We start from the raw sequence: 23,250 nt of genomic DNA on the forward strand, positions 1-23,250 counted from the left end.
AGCAGTAACAAGATAAGCCACAGGAGGAGCAGGTATATGTCGATGTGCCCTTGAGTAAGGCACTTAACCGTAATTTGCACCGTACTACTATGGCTGACCCTGTAAAACAACATTTCTGGTGTACACACACACACAGTTGAAGTCGGAAGTTTCCATACACTTAGGTTGAAGTCATTAAAACTCGTTTTTCAACCACTCCATAAATGTCTTGTTAACAAACTACAGTGTTGGCAAGTCAGTTACGACATCTACTTTGTACATGACACAAGTAATTTTTCCAATAATTGTTTACAGAGATTATTTCACTTATAATCCACAGTATCACAATTACAGTGGGTCAGAAGTTTACATAAACTAAGTTGACTGTGCCTTTAAACAGCTTGGAAAATTACTGAAAATTATGTCATGGCTTTATAAGCTTCTGATAGGCTAATTGACATCATTTGCGTCAATTGGAGGTGTACCTGTGGATGTATTTCAAGGCCTACCTTCAAACTCAGTGCCTCTTTGCTGGACATCATGGGAAAATCATAAGACATCAGCCAAGACTTCAGAAAACAATTGTAGACCTCCACAAGTCTGGAAATTGCTCCCAAGGATGAACCAAACGCCTGAAGGTACCACGTTCATCTGTACAAACAATAGTACGCAAGTGTAAACACCATGGGACCACGCAGCCGTCATACCGCTCAGGAAGGAGACGCGTTCTGTCTCCTAGAGATGAACGTACTTTGGCGCGAAAAGTGCAAATCAACCCCAGAACAACAGCAAAGGACCTTGTGAAGATGCTGGAGGAAACAGGTACAAAAGTATCTATATCCACAGTAAAATGAGTCGACGTAACCTGAAAGGCCGCTCAGCAAGGAAGAAGCCACTGCTCCAAAACGCCATAAAAAAGCCAGACTGCGGTTTGCAACTGCACATGGGGACAAAGATCGTACTTTTTGGAGAAATGTCCTCTGGTCTGGTCTGATGAAACAAAAATATAACTGTTTGGCCATAATGACCATCGTTATGTTTGGAGGAAAAAGGGGGAGGCTTGCAAGCCGAAGAACACCATCCCAACCATGAAGCACGGGGTGGCAGCATCATGTTGTGGGGGTGCTTTGCTGCAGGAGGGACTGGTGCACTTCACAAAATAGATGGCATCATGAGGGAGGAAAATTATGTGGATATATTGAAGCAACATCTCAAGACATCAGTCAGAAAGTTAAAGCTTGGTCGCAAATGGGTCTTCCAAATGGACAATGACCCCAAGCATACTTCCAAAGTTGTGGAAAAATGGCTTAAGGACAACAAAGTCAAGGTAATGGAGTGGCCATCACAAAGCCCTGACCTCAATCCTATAGAAAATTTGTGGGCAGAACTGAAAAAGCGTGTGCGAGCAAGGAGGCTTACAAACCTGACTCAGTTACACCAGCTCTGTCTGGAGGAATGGGCCAAAATTCACCCAACTTGTTGTGGGAAGCTTGTGGAAGGCTACCCGAAACGTTTGACCCAAGTTAAACAATTTAAAGGCAATGCTACCGAATACTCATTGTGTATGTAAACTTCTGACCCACTGGGAATGTGATGAAAGAAATAAAAGCTGAAATAAAATCACTACTATTATTCTGACATTTCACATTCTTAAAATAAAGTGGTGATCCTAACTGACCTAAGACAGGTGATTTTTACTAGGATTAAATGTCAGGAATTGTGAAAAAAACTGAGTTTATAGTAATTTGGCTAAGTTGTACGTAAACATCCGACTTCAACTGTATGTGTGTGTATATGTGTTATTTCATAGTTTGGATGTCTTCACTATTATTCTACAATGTAAAAATAAAGAAAAACCCAAACAGTCAAAAGTTTTAATAATAGTGAAGGCATCCAAACTATGAAATAACACATGGAGTCATGTAGTAACTTTCAGACCCCTTGACCGAAGGCACTGTAGATACATAGGTGGAAGAGAGGGTCTGGAGTGGTGATGCTGCAGGCTGACTAGGTTGGGGGAGGGGAGAGTCTTTACCTCCCCCTCTCCCTCCCTTCCTGTGTCTCATCCCTTGGCCTTGGCCAGATCCTCATCTGTGCTCATACAATTCTGATGATGTAGTCAGGTCCATCATAATGGTCCTACTGGCAGCCATTCACTGTGATAATGATACACTGGTGCCATAATATAGCCAGAAATATTACCAACGGTTGCTGACTGGGGGGGATAATAGAACCATGTGCTGTTCATACGCTGTGAAAAAGTTGTAAATGAATACGGCTACAGGTGTGTGTGTGTGTGTGTGTGTGTGTGTACACATGCATGCTTTCTTACAATCCCACAAGGGGGGACATCGATTATCAAAATCAGCTCCTGCAGTGGACTGCACTATACTGTAGCTCCTACAGCATCTCTCCATCTATTTCCTTCCAGAGGCCAAATGTCAGTGAAGTTAAGCGGGAATAAACAAAATATTTCACTCTACAATGTTTACAGGACAGCTGGCACTTTCTTTCTTCAATCCCACCTCCTGCCAAAGAGCTCCCGTTCTTTCTTTCTCCACACGGCTTTGAGATGTAAAACAGAGAAGTTTCTCTCTCAAAGCAGCAGCTGATTCTGTTGGCCCTGATGTAGCCCAGGGGATATCAATTAACATTCATCCAGGCTAGCAGCTTAGCAATCAAGTAGAGAGAGAGAGAGGGCTGGACTGAGAGTGCATTGTGTTTACAAATGGAGTACCCAAACAAGCTGCACTTTAACCCCCTACACACATAGGCACGCACGAACACACACGCACTCCCTCAATTTATAAGTCTAATTACCCAGTGATGGTCAGGGCCCTGGTTGGGGAGCTAGGGGAGGGTGTTGGTTGGCAGACCCCTACAGACACAGACATTGCCTGGGACCAACGATTTGATTGTTTGGAGGAGGAGCAGATGGCAGGCTGGGCTAGGCTGTAGTCGGCTCGTGGGGCCGTCCTTCATGTGTTAGCGCTGGTAGCTTGTTAGCGCTGGCTGCTAAGCCCAAGGGTGAGGCATTTGATGGGCTTTTTGAGACGTGTCTCTGGGGCTTTGGGTTCTAATACGCTAGCGGCTACGCTAACCGTACAAGGCTCTCATTTGAAGGATTTATGATGTTCTTACACAGCCAAAACAGTGTGATAGCGTTAAAGACTTAGAATCCAATGTTTTGGATTAAATACTGAATTTAATTATTTGGAGGGGAAACTTACACTTGAGAAAAGAGAACCCGTTCTCTCTGACAACAAAAGCATCCACTTTACTATAATACAGAGCTTAGATAAAAAGGACACACTGAAATGGCTCAACTCAAGGCCATGCCTCTCACCCTTCACAGGACACATCAGGCGTAATAGTGAGTGACATCATGTTACAGCCATGGGGGGACAAACAACAATACCTCATCACTGCCACACAGACACACACAGACAACCCCCTCCAGAGTCTGCTTTAGAGGGAATCACAGGAGACACGCCCGTCCAGAGACGTGAGCATGGGGAGCATCTCAGAGCGCGAAAAGCAGCTTAGCTGGAGGAGAGAGGCTCTGTCAGAGAGAGGGTAAGTCCTGTCAGATTATCCAGACAAGTCTAATGTAGAGAGAGTTCACTTGGCAGACAGGCAGAAAGGACAAGGAGAAGTGGAAAAGCAAAACCCATAGATTATGTCGTTAACCATTTAACTGCTAAAGATTTAACATAATCAGAAGTTCTAGGTATAAGCATTGCTTATTTACTCAGACACAACAGTTTGATGACTTTATAAAGGCATGAACTTAAAAATATGACCAGAAATCCAGAGTAATATTTGTAGTTATCTGAATAATTTTCATTCAGAACTCAAAATCAAATTATATTCCACTGACTGAATAGCGGTCATTGAAGTGGACGGCATCCATTATAGTCCAATTCTGTTCTTTAAGGGTAAGGATTCAGGCTTCTGCAGTTATTTTTTTATTTCACCTTTATTTAACCAGGTAGGCTAGTTGAGAACAAGTTCTCATTTACAACTGCGACCTGGCCAAGATAAAGCAAAGCAGTGCGACACAAACAAGAACACAGACTTACACATGGAATAAACAAACAAAGTCAATAACACAATAGAAAAGTCTATATACAGTGTGTGCAAATGAGGTAAGATAAGGGAGGTAAGGCAATAAATAGGACATAGTGGTGAAATAATTACAATTTAACAGTTAAATCTCTAAATTGACACTAATCTAATTTTGATAGCCTTTAGAAGCCAAACAGAGTTACTATTATGGTCATAAAACACAGTAGATAAAAAAGGCCACTCGTGTACTACAAATACATCCCATCTCACCCTTCACAGGACACATCAGACGTAATACACTACCAGAGAACACTACCACAGTACATACCAGTACAGAGATATTGTATATTGTATTACATGTAGAGGATTTGACAAGACTACAGTTACAGTAGACAGCAGGCCACAGTATGGTCTGAGAGAGAAAAGGCCAATGGCCGGTTTCCTGTCTGTTCCAATGGGGCCGGTTTCCTGTCTGTTCCCTTATCCCATGCCAGAGAGGGGCTGGTGCCTGGTGGTTTCATGAGCAGGTGGCAGGGACTGTTTTAGCTAAACTCTTGATCTCCGCCTGGTCAGGGACAACAACTGTTGGGGGGAAATTCCCAGCCGAGCATTGCAAGTATGATACTTCATATAACATAATGTGCAATCAGTCAAATGTCAATGTCTGAGTATTTATATGACTCACTTATGGTAAGTACACTTATGGTAAGTATTTGTAAACACAAGGTTATACAGACAAGTATGGGATCATGCTGGGATGATGTCCTTTAAACAAGATATTTACAGCCATAATGCCCCTACATTGACCTCCATTTTGAATGCATGTTTTGAATGACACAGCATCATGAGTGTACATCCTGTTCTGCGCCCAGCTCTGATTAGATACACACCAGTGGAGGCTGCTGAGGGGAGGACGGCTCATAATAATGGCTGGAATGGAATCAAACACCTGGAAACCATTTTTATTCTATTTGATACCATTCCACCTATTCCGCGCCAGACATTGCCATGAGCCCGTCCTCCCCAATTAAGGTGCCACCAACCTCCTGTGATACACACATAGATGGCCTTTCCTAGGATCTGCCTCACTGAATCAAAAGGACAGTTACTCAGCTATAGGGCCATGAATGCCTCCCCATTAACCTCCAGGGATTATCTGCTTTTAAACAGTCCCCATCGATCCTCCTCAGTGACAGAAAACCGTTGTATTGGAGTTCTCATTCAATGGAGTCGTGTAGGATGTGGTATCCTGGTATATGCCATTACATGCAACAGAGGAGCCCCAACCAGCACTCTATCAAGACTGAAAGGGCTGATTATATGTCGATATAAATCAACCAATGGAGTGGATCATTACGAAAGCATGTGACAGGAAGAAGAGCGATCCCTCTCAGGAGTTGAACATACAGTAGATGGTCTGAGTAACTAATGGAGAATGACCTTATCATTAACAACCCATACTCTATGAGTTACCAACTCAAACTCATCAAAACAGCTCAGAGAGAGTGGAACAATATGGGCCTTATCAATTTATAATGAACAACAAGAAATTACAGCATCTTACGTATGAAATATTGATCTGCTAAAACTCTAAATGAGGAGTGTGCATCCTATCCCTCAACGATGGTAGGAGTTACTGTAGGCTCCATTCATTATACTATACAAATTGGTGAGATGGCTGTAGTGCCATTGGCTGCCAGGTATTTTTAAATGGTGTTTATTAAGCACATGAGCCATCCCTCAGAGCTCCACAGGCCTGGGCTGCTGTTAGGGTTGTGTACTGTCCTTTGAGCTAGCCTGGGTCCCATACTGTATGTGCAGTAGCCAACTCTTCTATCGTTGTCATGGTTATAGATGGGTTGGTTGTTTAGCAACAAAACCGACGCGTATGCAACTATGGGGCAAAACAGACGGGGCTGGCTTAGATTGTTGACAACACGTAAACTATATTTCGTCTCCAATGTTTACTGAAAACATAAATACATTTGCACAATGAGCACGTGTTGTCTCTCAAATACATTGTTACAGTTGCTAGCTAGTGAATTTGAGCCATATTAGCATAGACGTGACATCAGTCAAAACAAGACATGGTATCCAGAACAAGATAAAACTAGCTTACGACTCCCCACATGGCAGCTTCTTGTTACTAGCTATCTGGACATCCAGAATCACAACACACGGACTTCTGCCCCATTGAAGCGTGTGCATTGTTTGTGACGTTGTCAGCTAACCCGTCTATAAGTAAATGCAGTAACCCATAGTTTCAAATGGAGCGCTGCCATAACAAATTGCAAGCAGCATAATAACAAAATGCCATAGACCTGACAGTAATTTAACTGAAAGCTACAGACAAAAACACACACTTAACATTCTCTGTGAGCGAGAACAACTGTATTGTTGGAGCCAACCCGTTTCATTCATACATTAGCATAATCGTGTCATTTGCATATGCCTGGCAGCTCATATACAAAAGAAACAGGGAGATTGGAAAGAGGTTTCCCTGTGAAATCCCAGAGAGAGTCCACACCAGACAGCCCTGCAGCGCTCGTTTGGATTTACCACCGGCCTCTTCAGGCAAATCCCCTGTGACATCATCAGTGCGCGTCGCAGTCAAACCGCCCGCCACATTGCACTTCAAACAGCCCTGGCGAGTCGCCTGCCTGAAGCGGTCCCCAAGGACATAGTAGGAAAGGCACTCCCTCTTTCTCTCACACCCGGTCTCTCTGCTTCATCTCTACACAAAACAGGATTCCTCCTCTCTCTCTGTCTAGTGCCGACAACACTGAATGTTGACGGATGAATGGAGAAAACGTCCCAGTCAACTTGCAGCTGTGTTGCATCATCATTTATGAAGTCTTAGCCCATAGCACAATCAAAACTGTTTAAGTGATCCATGAAGGGATAAGGACAGACAGAGTCAGTAGTCTTTTTGTCACAGACATGGGGACTGAATTAGTAACGGGGTGGATATCTAAATGGGGCATTCCCAAGGATCCATCATGCTGTAGCCTATGATTGGCAATTTTTGAAAGAGCAGCCATGTTGAGTACCAGAGGGAGTAAGCGAGACCATCAATTCAGAGGTGATGGCTGATCTTTTCAGTCATCGCTTGTTTCTCCTCTCGTTCTGTCTCTGTCGTTCCATCCCTTACTCTGTGGATGGCCGAGTAATAAGCGGCCAGAGTTGGACTGAAGGGGTGAATCACTGATCATGTACCTAAAACATGCTCTCTCTGGGCTGAAAATCAAGCTTGGTCAGCCATTTCTGGTCCAATACTGCCATGTATTTCAGTTTGTGCTGCAAGACTGGTTCATTGCCACAAAACAAAAGCAAGCAGGTGCAGATACTGCAAATGTCTACTGTACACATTAACTGTCTTCTCTGTCAGAGAGAGAGAGATTAAAATCATCCAGACCCTGCCTCTCCTCCTGATACAGAGCCTCCTCTGAGTAGAGGCATCAGTATATTGGGCTGGCCGGCCTGACTGTCTGAAAGGATAAGGATCCTTATTTTTCATGAGTCACTTCTCTGGCCCGTCCGTGAAGATTCCCGCCGGCTCCGGGAATCTGTCAGGAAAGAAGGGTCAACTGTGTTCTCTGCCAGGACAATATTCAGAGTTCAGATAGAAGGAATGGGATTTTGGGGGATACTGCTTCTCTTTTCTTTAGCCTTGTCTAGCACTGAAACCTTCACTGCAGCATTAGATGTCTCAATGTCTTCTATACTTCTAAGCGAACAATCCTTTACAAAAACTTGACAGGCATCATGATCCTGCCGTTATCAAAGAACCACTTGCCTAACACCTCTCAGCAGTGTCATAACCATTGCTTGTGAAATAAGAGGTCCAACCGTTAAAGCTCTGTAAAAAAAAAAAAAAAAAAAAATCAGACTGCATTTCAATACAGATTTATCAGAAAATCCACTTATCTTTAACAACTGTGGAACCTGACTTCTAGGAAATGTTCTAAATCCACTCCCCCTTAATCCATTATGATGGAATCTTCTTCCTCAGATGAGGCTAGCAGCATTTATATCAATCTAAAACTAAAGCACCTGATGGGAAATTAAATGCATCATGTGTTCTTCATCACTAGCACATTAGGTTTGCGTCCCAAATGGCACCCTATTCCCTATGTTGTGCACTACTTTTGACCAGGGTCCATAAGGCTCTGATCAAAAGTAGGGTGCTAAATATGGAATAGGGTGCCATTTGTGACACACTAGATGTCTAGATGGAAATACTAAATAGGACCATACAATGCTGTCAAAAAGTATTTGCCTCCTTTCTCATTTCCTCTACTTTTGCATATTGTTGATACTGAATTTTATCAGATCTTCAACCAAAACCTAAAATTAGATAAAGGGAACCTGAGTGAACAAATAATACAACAATTACATACTTATTTCATTTAATTCATAAACAAAGTTATGCAACACCCAATGCCCCCGTGTGAAAAAGTAATTTCCCCCTAATAACCGGTTGAGCCACCTTTAGCTGCAATGACTCCAACCAAATGCTTCCTATATTTGTTGATCAGTCTCATGTTGCGTGGAGGAATTTTGGCCCACTCTTCCATGCAGAACTGCTTTAACTCAGTGACATTTACACCAATCTAAACTAAGCTGGGGAGAAGTGCAAAGATAAAGTTATTGATAACTAACACTGCGTAATCCTGGACTGCTCGTTTCAAGTCCTGCCACAACATCTCAATTGGGATTAGGTCTGGCCATTCCAAAATGTCATATTTGTTGCTTTTTTGCCATTTTCATGTAGACTTAATTGTGTGTTTTGGATCCTTGTCTTGCTGCATGACCCATCTGTGCTTCAGCTCACAGACAGATGGCCTGACATTCTCCTGTAGAATTCTCTGACACAGAGCAGAATTCATGGTTCCTTCTATTAAGGCAAGTCGTCCAGGTCCTGAGGCAGCAAAGCATCCCCAAGCCATCACACTACCACCACCATGCTTGGCCGTTGGTATGAGGTTCTTACTGTACAATGCAATGTTTGGTTTTCACCAGGCATAATGGGACCCATGCCATCCAAAAAGTTATACTTTTGACTCATCTGTCCATAGAACATTATTCCAAGAGTCTTGATGGTCATCCAGGTGTTCCAGGGGCTTTTTGGTACACTTGAGTCAACGTTTTGGATGAGAGGGGTCCCATTATGTCTGGCCAAAACCAAACACTGTATTCCAAACAAAGCATGAAGTTTGTTGATTAGGTCGACTCTCGTGGAGATACTTGTAGTGCACCATGGGGTTTGTGTTGATTAGCGATAGTATAATGGTCGAGTGCTGATACAGCTGAAACTCATAAATCATGAAGCATCTATGCTATAGATAAGACCTTTGGCCAGAGAACTCAATCTGGATATCCCATCTGGTACTGATTCCCATCTCCAGTACAGCGTTGGGTTTAACCTAACATACTCTAATATAGAGTCCCTGAAGTATCGTTATTCATTACTTGCAACAGCAAGGTTGAGGGTTTGATGCCTGCATGGGCCACATATATTGAACCCAACTGTTTGTAAGACATTTAGGAGAAGATAAAAAATGGCTAAATAACCATATCATATACCTCAGGATTGGAGTTGAGACCCTGTGCTATAGGAAGTAACCATGTTGTTGCATTTACAGAATTACTACCATCTTACCTGTTTTCCCTCCAGTGTGTAGAGCCGTTTGACCGCCCCGGAGTCCAGCTTGATGGCGTCCGTGATGTCGGTCAGCACCTGTTCGAAGGAGTGGGCCGTCTTCTTATTCAGCAGGATCCTCACAGCCTTCCTGGGCTTGACCCCGCTGCGGATGACCGTCACCAGCTTGGGCTTGATGAAGTCTCTGGTGCCGAGGCTGGCCTCGCTACGCTGCAGCTCGCCCTTTACCAGGGTGCTGAGGGAGGACAGGGAGCGGGACTGGCCGGCCTTGATGCCCACTGACCAGTTAGGGTTAACGTTCTTGGTGTAGTCCACTCGGCGGTAGGGCTCGTTGGAGGCACACACGTAGCTCTCACCTAAAGGGAGGAAGAGGGGAGAGCTAGTTAGAATTTAAGCTTCTTTAAAAAATATATATTTCATAAAAATCGTGGAATCAACTGTTTATAAAAACTGCTATCAAATCCATCAACTGCTTATCAAATGTAGGGCAATTTAGTTATTGAAGCTACAGTAATCAACTCCATTGCATTTTCCAGCTCTGAATGCTACTTTACAACTGTCAATGGATAACCATAATTTTTTTTTAAAAACATTTTAGTCATTTTACATTTCATACATTTTTCCCCCCCTCTCTCTCCGTACTGGTCCCCCATGGGAATCGAACCCACAACCCTGGCGTTGCAAACACCATTCTCTACCAACTGAGCCACACGGCCATGACTAAAGGAGTGTTAATTAGCCACATGACTTGGAAAGTAACTCTAGTTGGCTTGACTGTGGATGACAAGGAGTTAAGGTTCCCCAGTGGAAACAAAAGTCACATTGAGACGGAGGCCAGCCAGTCAGCGTAACTCAGCCTTCTCTGTGAGCTCTCTCGGCCTGCCGCATTGGACACTCTCCAAAGCTAAGTATTTTCCTTTTCCTTGCCCGCATTCCATTGTAGCAGTTAGCAAAATGTGTTTGTGTGAGCGTTTCCCCTCAAGCCAAGACCAGATTAATTTGACGACTGAAAAGGCTGATAAATGGAACCACAATAAGGGAAAGAGGAGGATGTGAGGGTGGGTGATTGTGTTTGAAGGCGGTTTGTTGGAGGACAACACATGCAGGATTTTTATTTTCACATTCTGGGCATGGCTAACCTCTAATCTTTCATCATGGATTTTACTGTTTGTCACAACACTAATGAAACCACAGAATGGCACACTGTAGCAGCATGCAATATGCTACGCATGCAACGAAGTGAACCCATATTGCTGCCTTTAATGTCCTTGCTCTGTCACGACATAGCGCTATACTTGCGTATCTGGCCTTTTACCAGTTTAAGCTCAAGGCACCAATCGATGACAACATGACTGAACTAAGAAAGATGAGAAAATGTTATTATGTGTAAGAGATAGAGATGTGATGCTAAATCACACTAAATGAACTAAGAAAGGCGAGAGAACATTGTTATTGTGCGTACAAGAGGGAGAGAGGGGAATCTGGAGGACCTGAAGGGGAACGAACAATGAATGAACAGAATCTATCCATCTAGAATCGTATAGAAAGCTTACAGAAGCTTAGGTAAATTTGAGTTTTTTTCCTAATGCAGTCAACCTTGCTCTTATTATTTGATAACCAAAACATCTTATTCTCAGCAGTCAGTCATCCAGGAACAGGAAGACAACAGTGAATGAGTCACCTAACGACAGTGGAGACAGAAGAACAGCTTGCTTAAATAAAGGTGTCATCCGTCAGGGAAAGGAATCACTTGCGAGAGTGGTGTGAAGACGATGTCTAACCCTCCAGAATAGCTCAATACCCAGCATTATTTTCAAGACCCATGACTGAAAAAGATGAAGATCCTTTGGTCATAAGACCACCAACACCACGCTGAGATCAACCTAAACCAGGACCATCGACCTGAGGTTTATATCAATCTGTCTTCTCAACTACAACTCTACCTTTTCATGTTGGACATTTCAGTATTATCTACTGCTCTTCTCATGGTTCCTCTCATTTGCTTTAAGACAAAGAAAAAGGGATGGAAAGGAGGAGGAAGAGGACAGAAGGAAGGAGAATTCCGAGACAGCGAGTCCCACGACACCTGGATTTATTCATCTACCAATTAACCAAAGGCTAATTAACGACACTAGGCCACAGCTGGGGGACCCGAACAGATGAAAACAGTGACACCAAATGAGACCCGGAGCCATCATCAATTCAGATCAGAACGCCTGGAGAAACAGAAGTGGCCTTCTGAAGGGGGCTCAGGGGTGACAGTCCCTAACACCCCTGGGGACGAGAGGGGGGTCTCAGGTGCAGCATCACCAGAGAGGTTAGCGGACCCTGGGTGGGTGATACCCTTCAGTGGCCCTACAGCGGGGACTCATGTGGACCCCAGCTGAGATCCCAGCCCCTTAAACAGCTCCCTAACCAAACACCAGCTGGTCACTATGGAGGAGAGGGGGCAGATCCATCAGGGTGTGCGCTGATCCATCACTGAGCAAATACACACAGGCGCCATCACTCAGTGGGGTAAGTGAGAGGTCATGGATTGAGAATGTTTTTGTCTGATGTAGTCCCTAACACTATGGTGTCATCTAAACAAGCAATGTTCTCCCATGAGTGAAGTCTGATGTTGAATCAATCAGCTTATTACATACATTGGATCTTATCAAAGGACCGACGCGGGTTCAGGTGCATCATAATTCACCAGTGGGTTGAAGATATCCCTCTAGTGAAGATATCCCTCTCGTGGTCTGGGGGCTCTGATTTGGCAAAGTGGGTGGGGTTATATCCTGCCTGGTTGGCCCCGTCGGGGGGTATCGTCGGACAGGGCCACAGTGTCTCCCGACCCCTCCTCTCTCAGCCTTCAGTACTTATGCTGCAATAGTTTGTGTCGGAGGGGCTAGGGTCAGTTGTTATATCTGGAGTATTTCTCCTGTCTTATCCAGAATTTAAGTTCTCCCTCTCACTCTGAATGATCGGCTGTGAAAAGTCAACTGACATTTACTGCGGAGGTGCTGACCTGTTGCACCCTCTACAACCACTGCGATTATTATTATTTGACCCTGCTGGTCATCTATGAACATCTTGGCCATGTTCTGTTATAATCTCCACCCGGCACAGCCAGAAGAGGACTGGCCACCCCTCAGAGCCTGGTTCCTCTCTAGGTTTCTTCCTAGGTTCCTGCCTTTCTAGGGAGTTTTTCCTAGCCACCGTGCTTCTACATCTGTATTGCTTGCTGTTTGGGGTGTTAGGCTGGGTTTGTGACATTGGCTGATGTAAAAAGGGCTTTATAATTACATTTGATTGAAAGTCCTCCTCAAATGGCACACAATCGGTGTAGCATAAGACCACTATCGTGGTTTGGCTTGGTTTGGATCCAATCCAATGCCTCACTGTCATTTCAATAAGCACACTACAGCAGAGACAGTGTGGTGGATGTCACAGGGTAATCCCATCCAGCCAGCCATCCATCCATCCATCCATCGATCACATATGAATTAATGAATGAATGAATGAATGAATGAATGGGGCTTTATGAGGTTCACACAACAGGCTAGGCCAGTAGTCCTCAATCAATGGGGCTGGGAGCACACACACACTAATCCATTTGATGGCTGAGTACACAAAGACAAGACTCTGGTGTTCGGCCTCCAGCATCTCCAGTCAAAAGGCCTCGTTCACAGCCAGGCCAAGACGCTCCTCTGACGGATTGACTGCATTCCTCCTGTCTCTGTGACCTGACCCCTGACAACAGCCGTGCCCTATTTCTCCACATCACAGCAGGAGGACAAGGGGACAGCCACTGAGGGTACAGCCGCAACCCACTGACAAAACAAGTTACTGAGGAGGCTACGATAATTAGGACTTATCATCCCGACCAATGGAGTCTCCACTGTAAAGAGAGGACTTCTTGAGTGGAACCCAATCCGTGTACTGTTTATGGAACGACTTTGGAGTCCAGTCATTGTTTTACAGTAGAAAGAATGGAATGGTTAGAGCGGTTCCAAAATAAACTTGGCACCATATCAAATGTCCAATAGGATTAGCTTAAGAGCTCAAACTCTACTCCTATAATAAGGTAAAACCTACACGGAACTCTTCATTAGCCACAGTACCTACAGTATGACCTCACAGGCCACTATACCTACTGCAGTATAAACCCAAATACCCCCAAGATGAGAACAACAAGTTTTTACAGACAGAGAAAGTGAGTTGGCCCACTTTCCTTTCAAATCAGAGCAGAGAAAGTGTGATGCCTGCCTGGAGGATTCCAGCTTCCACTCTGAACGGTTACTTGGCAGAAAACAGGCATTACATCCAGAGGTGAGGCAGAAGAAGTAGGAAGTAGTAGGCCTGGCTATGTGTTGGTGCCAGTCCATCTTCTACCACACTCACTGTCCCACGGCAGCACCCATTCTCCTTCCTGCCAGCCCAACCAGAAGTGATGCAATGTGTCTCCCAGCCACGGGATTGGGCGCTGACCTAAATCTACCACCCCCTCCTCTCTGGGGACATGGGCGGAGGAATGAGTGCAGAGGCTTATATTTGGAAGGAAGGATGTCAGCTGAGAATAAACAGGGGGATGAGAGAGGAGAGGGGGATCAGGCGAAAAGGACAGCGGTGAAGTAAGGACAAAACACAGCCTATAGCTGGGGGTGCTGACTAACGGGAGTCAGGAGATAAGCTACAGTATACAAATGAAAAGACAAGGCCCACACTCATCTCTCTTTGCTGTGGATTGATTTGAATATGACAGCGCTACCGTGGTGCGATAACCGTAACCTTTCACGCTAAGACAGGATCGTAGAGAGGTCACAGGTCAGACAGCAGAACTCAACACGAAGATTAACGTATTACCCAGACACCGGCCACTGCTGCAGCCTGCGACACAGAGAGGAGAGAGTGGCTCACGCACAGACAGAACCACTGTGGAGCAGTGGAGGCTGGTGGAAGGAGCTATAGGAGGACGGGTTCATTGTAATGGCTGGGATGGAATCAATGGCACGGAGTCAAACATGTGGTTTCCATACGTTTGATATCGTTCCTTTGATTCCAGTCCAGCCATTAAAATGAGCCTGACCTCCTATAGCTCCTCCTACCAGCCCCCATTGCTGTGTAGGTCTATATATAGCAAATTCTACCGAGTAGGGAGAGAGATCTACAGTAAAGTAAAGGAGGTCATGTTGAAATTTCTCAACCTTTGCATACTTTTCTGGAATAATACTCACACACTTCAGAATTAATTTGCCTTTAGTTGTGTAGGATCTAGTCGGGACAATATACATGATTGTTTATTAAGCATTTCTGTGAAATGACTGAGCTAATAAGTCATGTTGTAATATAACAACGGTATGACCTGACCATGTTCAGTTCATTGAAGGTAGTTGTATATCTTATTTGGACCATTAGTACAGTTATAATAACAGCTTCCTCTACACCTCAATGTTGACCTTTTCCATTCTCCTCCCTCATCATGTTCGAAGTGAACAGATCATCGGCAGAGGTGTGAAGGGGGTGCAGAGGGGGACACTTCCATGTTTTATGCCCAGAGGGTGAAAAATCACTCTAAGGACTGTTTTAACAGCCATGAAGCACAGAACACTGGCCAGAGCACACACTAACACACACACTGCTCTAAGATCAATGGAGGAGCGATGTACATTCATGAGAGCTGTGCTGCCTACTACTACAGCGGGTCTGTCATCTATGTGGCTCGCTCACACACACACACACACACACACACACAACTACTGGGTCATGTGTGTCTCACAACTGCTTAACCAAAAAGGAAGTCCTGCTGATTCAAGACAGACTAATGACCTCAAGATTCTCAACCAAATGTAATCTACATTTTAGTCATTTAGCAGACACTCTTATCCAGAGGGACTTACAGTAATGAGTGCATACATTTTCCATAGTGGTGCCCCGTGGGAACGGAACGCACAACCCTGGTGCTTGCTCCATGCTCTATCAACTGAGCCACACGCGACATCATCTATCCTATCCTAGAGTTTGAGAGGCATGCCCATGACTCACTACATAGGTTACAATTGCATTACAGTAGTTAACCTGTTTACTGTATTTACATATGTCTTTACTGTAAAATGCCTAAGAGAGGAAAATCTCTACATGGCGCATGCTCTATAGGCCTGAATCCTACTAAGGAGGATATAATGTAGTATCATTAAAATCACTTTATTGGTCAATTGCACACAATGTCCAACCAAAATTTGACTTCCGCTTTTAACCCAACCCCTCTGAAAGACACATACATACAGGTTTTGGAGAGGTGCCCAGGTGGTAGCCCCCCACACCTGGGGAGTTGTTGTTGAGGGGGTTAAGTGACTTGCTCAAAGCCACCATGGCAGGCATCTAGGATTTGATATCAGCAACCCTCTAGTTGCCAGCTAACTTCCTAACAGATTTTTCCCATCAGACCCAGGATCTGAACCGGCAACCCTCTGGTTGCTGGCTGGCCTCTAACAGCTAGGCTACCTGCTGCCCAATGAGGCTATAATGTAGTATAATGAGGCTATTAATAATTGCTTCATTATACTACATTATAGCCTCATTATACGACATTATAGACTTATACTACGTTATAGCCTTATTATGCTACTATATCATATAATATAACTACATTATAGCCTTATACTACTATATCATATAATGTAGTATAATTGGCTATAATGTAGTATAATGCAGCTAGTATGTAGTATAATAGGCTATAATGTAATATAATAAGCCTATAATGCAGTATTAGCTAGTCTTCTTCCCAAAGGGAAAGCTGATAGCAGAATACACCTGCATATGTATGAACAAGGAGTCAATGTAAAACAGCTGGTGGAACTCTGATGACAAGCAGGACATGAAATGGTTTATAAGATCGTATGATGAGAGATACGAGTGTCTGGTGAAATCTAATAATGAGTACTTTGGATTAATCAGCTCATTAATCAATATGCGCGAGTATTGATCTCTACCTGATCTATTATGTCATTTGTAGGACTGGGCGGTGTGTGGGGAGGGGGCCGTGGGTGACTGCTTGTCCTTACCCTCCACTAACTCGTCCAGGCTGCTGATCTTCTTGCTGCCGTCCACAGGGTAGATGCTCCGGACACCTTGAGGCAGGTTGACGTTGTCCGAGAGAGACCGGGTAAGCTCCATAAGCAGGGCGTCTAAGGACCTAAAACGGTCGTTGGACACGGCATACACCAAACCCTTGAAGTATTTGTCCCCATTTCGGTAGAACCGCACTTTTTTGGCTTTCTTCTCCGAGGTGAGCGACTGGAGCGTGCGCGTTCGGTAAAAGCTACAGTGCGCGCTGTGCGCCGGGCTGGGCACGAGACCGTTGCCTCTGGAGCCTGACTGGGATCCGGAGCCGTTAGCCCGTGATGAACGGTGCGTTTTGTCCCGTTCCTCAAAGTGTTCCCATTCAATACTTCTGCTGAGCGACATGTTCGATCTGTTTATGTTTTGATCTATCCACAGGAGAAAACAATAGCAGGTGGCTCCTCCAGGCAAGCCCTATTGTCCAACGCGTTACCAAAGACAGCTGTCAAACAACGCTTTGCACGTGTAGGCTAGTTCCTCCTTGCGCCGTCAAGATAGAATGTTGTCATTTTCCGGGGATACAGTCCGCTATTAATATAACTAGGGGTACAGTAGCCTGAGTTACGGTTACAATCTTACCTGTTAATAATAAGGCTGCACAATAAACTCTCGGTTATTGAAATACCAAAGGCTAAACGAAAAGGATTGCTCCAAAACTCAATGTCCACAAACATTCACCGGCAAATTTAAATGAATACCAGGTGCAAAGAGCCCAGAATTGATTGACAGTCGACTGATGCAACCGCTAGTTTACCAATGAACGGAGCCGCACAGGAAAACACTCGATTCCAAGCTATAAGAATGTATCCGGTAGAAAACAAAGGGGAAAAACGAATTCTATTTAGCACAAATACATTGCATGTAAAGCCGGTGTCCAAAATCCACAGAATCTAACAAAGCCGCATGCTTGCTACAGAAACCGCAAGCCTCCTCTTCTCACATCCTTTCTCTGACGGACGAACCGTTCAACACTAACACTGTAGACGAGAGGCCATCCCAGTCCTGTCATCCAATTCAACGAGGGAGGGAATGCTGCTTCCCCTCAGGGTCCTAACGGTAGTCGAGGTCCAGATGCAATTTGGCCTCCAAATTTGAACTTATTTGTTATGTTATTATTTCTGATGTGCCATTTAGGTATTTATGGTATTTATTTGGCAATACCATTCCCTCGAAAAGCTAAAGGAAAAATGATAACCACAACTAGGTGCTAATGACCAAATCCAGACACTCTTGTGGGTTTGAAAGTTAAGAAGCAGTGAGAGTGAGACACCCTGATTAAGTATTTTTTAGCATAGTATTTTATTAGGATCCCCATTAGCTGTTGCTGAAGCTGCAGCCACTCGTCCTTGGATCCACACAAAACATGAAACAATACAGAACATTAATAGACAAGAACAGCTCAAGGACTGAACTACACAAATAAGTGTAAGCTGATTCCCCTACTTGGCGTATTTTAATGATGTCTTAGCCCACACATTAGAGGCTTATTAACTTTCAAACCCACAAGAGTGCTTGGATTTTGATATGTAATTTAGCACCAAATTTGTAGTTATAATTCTTCCTTCAGCTTTTAAATTACGATTCCCCCCCAAGAGCACCTGTGGTTGTTTTGGAATACCTGAAGCACTCCTCCTACTTATTTTCCCTCAAGAATAGTATTCCCTCATTGACATAAGTCAGTGCTCTTTAAAGGTTATAGACTCAAGCAATACATTTGACATAACACATCTCATCTACACTGTGTGTGTCCACTGTCCAGTCACCAGAGTGCTACCAAGGTCATAAGCTTACAGTGGCCAGTGGATTACACAGCGAGAGTGATGCCACTTTCTCTCTGCCAGCCTAGCGGGTGCCTACCTACCTGCGTCATCATCACCTGGCACAGCACCACAGGAAGGGCTCAGACCTAGGTCCCATGGTGCCACGGCATCCAATCCTTGAACCAGGAAGTATCAAGGCAGTTAATAACATCAATAGAGAAACATTATTAATATTGAATAATATTGCTCATTATGAAAATAATACTATAATACCTAAAGTGACTTACAGTCATGCGTGCATACATTTTTACTTATGGGTGGTCCCGAGAATCAAACCCACAATCCTAGTTTGCAAGCGCCATGCTCTACCAACTGACCCATCCAGGACCTTTGAATCTAGTGCCAAAGCAAACAACATGAGCAACTGAGGACATGGATCAGGGTGTGACACACAGGGATCAGTCCCACTGTCCCTTCATATCCCCCATGTGACAATGCCTGGACGTATGGAGGTGAAGAACATATCCCAACCAGTGTGGTGGACCTCAGTTTACCTTCTTCTTAAAGATCCATCAACCAAGACACATAAGGAACTCTCCAGAAAACAAGCATAGCAGCTGCATCGGAATGATGCATTGTTGGTAATTCCTCTATGAGATGAAAGGGGATGAAAATGGGGATGAGGAAACAAGGCAGGAAACAAATAGGAAGTCACTAGTCCTCAGGAGAGAGGATATCCTGCACACAATGACAAAGCAGAAAATCCCCCTGAATAATACGATTGAGAATCCCTTTTTCAAAAATGAAAGAGTGAAAATGGAGGGATAATAATCAAGAGGATAGACAGTAGAATACCCTGAAAAGGTCTGTCTGTCTGGATATCGGCTAAATGTGTTATATAAAAGAGTTTTCATTCTGTTTTAGGAGGACTTTGGGGATGGATCCACTTAAAGACTTTCCCCCCAAAAATCTCTGAGGACATTTTAATCAGCTACAGTGGAAGAAATGCATGCAGTAGAAATTAGGAAGGTGACATGGCCCGGGGTGACTTGTTTACAGTTGCTTGATAACTCATCAAAACAACTAGTTAACAACTATTTTATAGAAGTATAAAACTCTTTATACATGTGATTCACAGTGTTGTACAGTCAATAACATCCTCCTTAATCATGCTTCTACAAGATCAATTCAGTTTTCAGACTGGAGCTCAAGTTGTCATGCAGTTATTAAGTTTCCATTTCATTAGTTCTTCTCAACCACACGGAGGAGCAGATACAGGTGTAGGATCTTAATTTGAGCCAGTTTGCTACAGAAGGAAAATAATCCTGCAGCAACAGGAAATGTGAATTATTATGTGGATTATAATGAATGAAAATGTTGGTAGGGGTTGATACATTTTTCATTAGGGCAAATCAAGTCTGACATTTTAAACCTTGAATACAGTACATGTTTGCATTTCCTGCTGTGCAGGAACAAAAGAGGGATCAAATTAAGATCCTACATCTGTAGAAGGCATCTGGAGATTACAATTCAATTTCTTTCTAAGCTGACAGGCTGGTGTTGGATGCGTGTAAGTGTGAATGCACGCATGTGTATGTGTGCAGGTTTGTGTGCACAAGCACATATGTTAATTTGGATCCAGGCATCAGGTGCTACAGCACAGTGTGATTTAAAATGGGGTGGGAGTGGTTGTAGGTCAGAGGTCAAGGGAGTGAGGAAAGGGGAGGAGTTGACCAGCTCATGTGACTGAGGAGGGCCGTTACTAGTTAACACAGCCACATAAACCCCACCCATTTCCACAATTTACCTTCTTCAAATCCGAACTCTAACCTTAACCACACTGATAACACTGATAACCCTAAACTTAAATTAAGACCAAAAATCACCTCTTTTTTTAAATGAATTTTTACGAGATAGCCAATTTTGACTTTTTGGCTGTGGTACAGTGAGGGAAAAAAGTATTTGATCCCCTGCTGATTTTGTACCTTTGCCCACTGACAAAGAAATGATCAGTCTATAATTTTAATGGTAGGTTTATTTGAACAGTGAGAGACAGAATAAACACAAAAAAATCCTGAAAAACGCATGTCAAAAATGTTATAAATTGATTTGCATTTTAATGAGGGAAATAAGTATTTGACCCCCTCTCAATCAGAAAGATTTCTGGCTCCCATGTGTCTTTTATACAGGTAACGAGCTGAGATTTGTCACGTCCTGACCATAGTAAGTTGTTATTTTCTATGGTAAAGTAGGTCAGGGCGTGACAGGGGGTGTTTGTCTGTTTTTGTATTTCTATGTTTAGTTTCTAGTTTTTGTATTTCTAGATTAGTTTTGTTTGGCATGACCTCCAATTAGAGGCAGCTGGATGTCGTTGTCTCTAATTGGTCGTTGTCTCTAATTGGAGGCCATATTTAAGTTGATGTTTGTGTCACTGGTGTTTGTGGGTGATTATATTTTGTGACTGTGTTTGTTCGTCCTGCGTCACGGTTTGTTGTTTTGTCATTAAGTTTACTTTGTTATTTGCATTTAGTTTCACGATCAAATAAATATGTGGAATGAAACAGACGCTGCATGTTGGTCCCCTTCTTATAACAGCCGTAACAGAATCACCCACCACCGAAGGACCAAGCAGCGTGGAATGGAGCAGCAGCAGAAATGGACTTGGGAGGACATACTGGAGGGAAAAGGATCCTGGACGTGGGAGGAAATCCAGGCCGGAATGGATCGCCTCCCATGGGAACAGGTGGAAGCAGCAAGAGCAGAGAGGAGGCATGATACCAACGAAGAGGCAGGTGCGAGAGGCAGCCCCCAATTTCTTTTTGGGGGGGGCCCACGGGGAGTTGGGCAGAGTCAGGGTGGAGTCCTGAGCCAGCTTCCCGTGTTTACTGTGGGGAGCAAGCAACTGGGCAGGCACCGTGTTGTGCGGTGATGCGCACTGTGTCGTCAGGGCGCATTCACAGGCAGGTGCGATCTGTGCCCGCACCCTGCAGTTGTCGAGCTGATATGAGCATCCAGCCAGGGCGGGTTGTGCAAGCCATACGCTCCAGGCCTCCAGTGCGCATCCGCGGCCCAGTACGTCCTGTGCCTGCTCCTCGCACTCTCCCTCCAGTGCGCCTCCATTGTCCAGTACGTCCTGTGCCTGCTCCTCGCACTCTCCTTTCAGTGCGCAGCCATAACCCGGTACAGCCAGTGCCTGCTGTGAGCACTCGGCCCTTAGTGCGTCTCCCCAGTCCAGTGAGACTGATTCCTGCTCCTCGCACTATTCCTCCAGTGCGCATCCATAACCCGGTACAGCCAGTGCCTGCTGTGAGCACTCGGCCCTTAGTGCGTCTCCCCAGTCCGGTGAAACCGATTCCTGCTCCTCGCACTATTCCTCCAGTGCGCCTCCATAGCCCAGTACGTCCTGTGCCTGCTCGTCGTACTCTCCGTCCAGTGCGCCTCCATAGCCCAGTACGTCCTGTGCCTGCTCCCCGCACTCGCCCTGAGGTGCGTGTTACTAGTCTGGCGCCTCCTATGCCAGCTCCACGCATCAGGCCTCCAGTGTGCCTGCCCAGTCCGGTGTGTCCTGTTCCTGCTCCCCGCACTCGACCTGAGGTGCGTGTTAACAGTCTGGCGCCACCTATGCCAGTCCCACGCATTGGACCTCCAGTGCGCATCCCTAGTCCGGAGCCTTCAGCGGTGGTCTGCAACCCAGAGCCTTCAGCGGCGGTCTGCAGCCCAGAGCCTTCAGCGGCGGTCTGAAGCCCAGAGCCTTCAGCGGCGGCCTTTAGCCCAGACTCTTCAGCGGCGGTTGGCGGTCCGAAGACTCCGACGATGATCCATGGTCTGGTTCCTCCGGACATACAGAAGCGGGGGGATCAGCGGGCGGTGGGGGTACGCCCGAAACCAGAGCCGCCGCCATAGACATTTGTCACCCACCCTACCCTCCCTTTGTGTTGTGTTTTTTGGGGGGGGGGTCGGGGTCCGCATTTTAAGAACCCTATGTGCATTACATTCATGGCTTCAGTAAACAATGTAATTGCAGGTCTATGTAACAAGCAGGAATGTTGACGGTTGGTATAATATAATCAATGTAAGCCTACAATACATGCATGGATGACCCTAATGGATGACTGAGACAACATTATACCAAAGTAACTAACCATCATCCTGTTTAAAATTATCATAGACGAGCAAGCAATTCCACCACCTGCAAACCTACAGTTCCACCACCTGCAAAATCCCAAATAATTGAATTAGGTATTTACATTTGACTATAGTAGTATAGATAGTCCATTCATTTTGTTCTCTCTTCGAAGCCCTGTGGTTACAGAGCTACTCTGTGTCCCTCTCACCATACACACTTCTGGGTAAAACCATGCATCAGGCCTGCAGCTGCAGAGCTGGAGGTCATGTGGTCCATGGCCACACAATTGAATCCTCTGAAGGGTATTCTCCATAGCATGTGTGCAACTGGCATGCATGGGGTTCCATATTGGAATCAGAAGCAGGGTTGGGGAGTAATGGATTACTGTAATCCATTACATTACCAGCAAAAATATTGTAATCAGATTGCAGATACTTTTGAAAAACTAGAGTATTACTTCGAGCATTACTTTTAAATTCAGAATGGATGTTTGTGGACCAAAATCTTTGACACTTCTCTGTTTTCTCAATGACATTAAATTAACATAGAAA

The 23,250-nt window shown here is 44.6% G+C and overlaps 1 protein-coding gene across 4 annotated transcripts in view; it reads right to left on the reverse strand.

Moving 5' to 3' along the window:
• LOC106610193 (serine/threonine-protein kinase DCLK2) overlaps positions 1-17,974 on the reverse strand; it is a 67,224-nt gene extending 49,250 nt beyond the window's left edge. Inside the window, exons 1-2 of one of the 4 annotated variants that reach the window (XR_006770778.1) lie at positions 16,756-17,846; positions 9,710-10,065 (exon numbers count right to left, since the gene is read on the reverse strand). Coding sequence is in view for 3 of the 4 variants with exons in the window: in XM_045722745.1 (XP_045578701.1) it covers positions 9,710-10,065; positions 16,756-17,158 (759 nt within the window). In the remaining variant the exon portion in view is untranslated. Of the gene's footprint in view, positions 1-9,709; positions 10,066-16,755 lie in introns of all 4 variants that reach the window. The other 3 variants (XM_045722745.1, XM_045722746.1, XM_045722747.1) reach the window with 3 other exon arrangements.
• Positions 17,975-23,250: the final 5,276 nt, after the last annotated feature.

Source organism: Salmo salar, chromosome ssa08 (assembly GCF_905237065.1).
Source record: "Salmo salar chromosome ssa08, Ssal_v3.1, whole genome shotgun sequence".
Classification (NCBI taxonomy): Eukaryota; Metazoa; Chordata; class Actinopteri; order Salmoniformes; family Salmonidae; genus Salmo; species Salmo salar.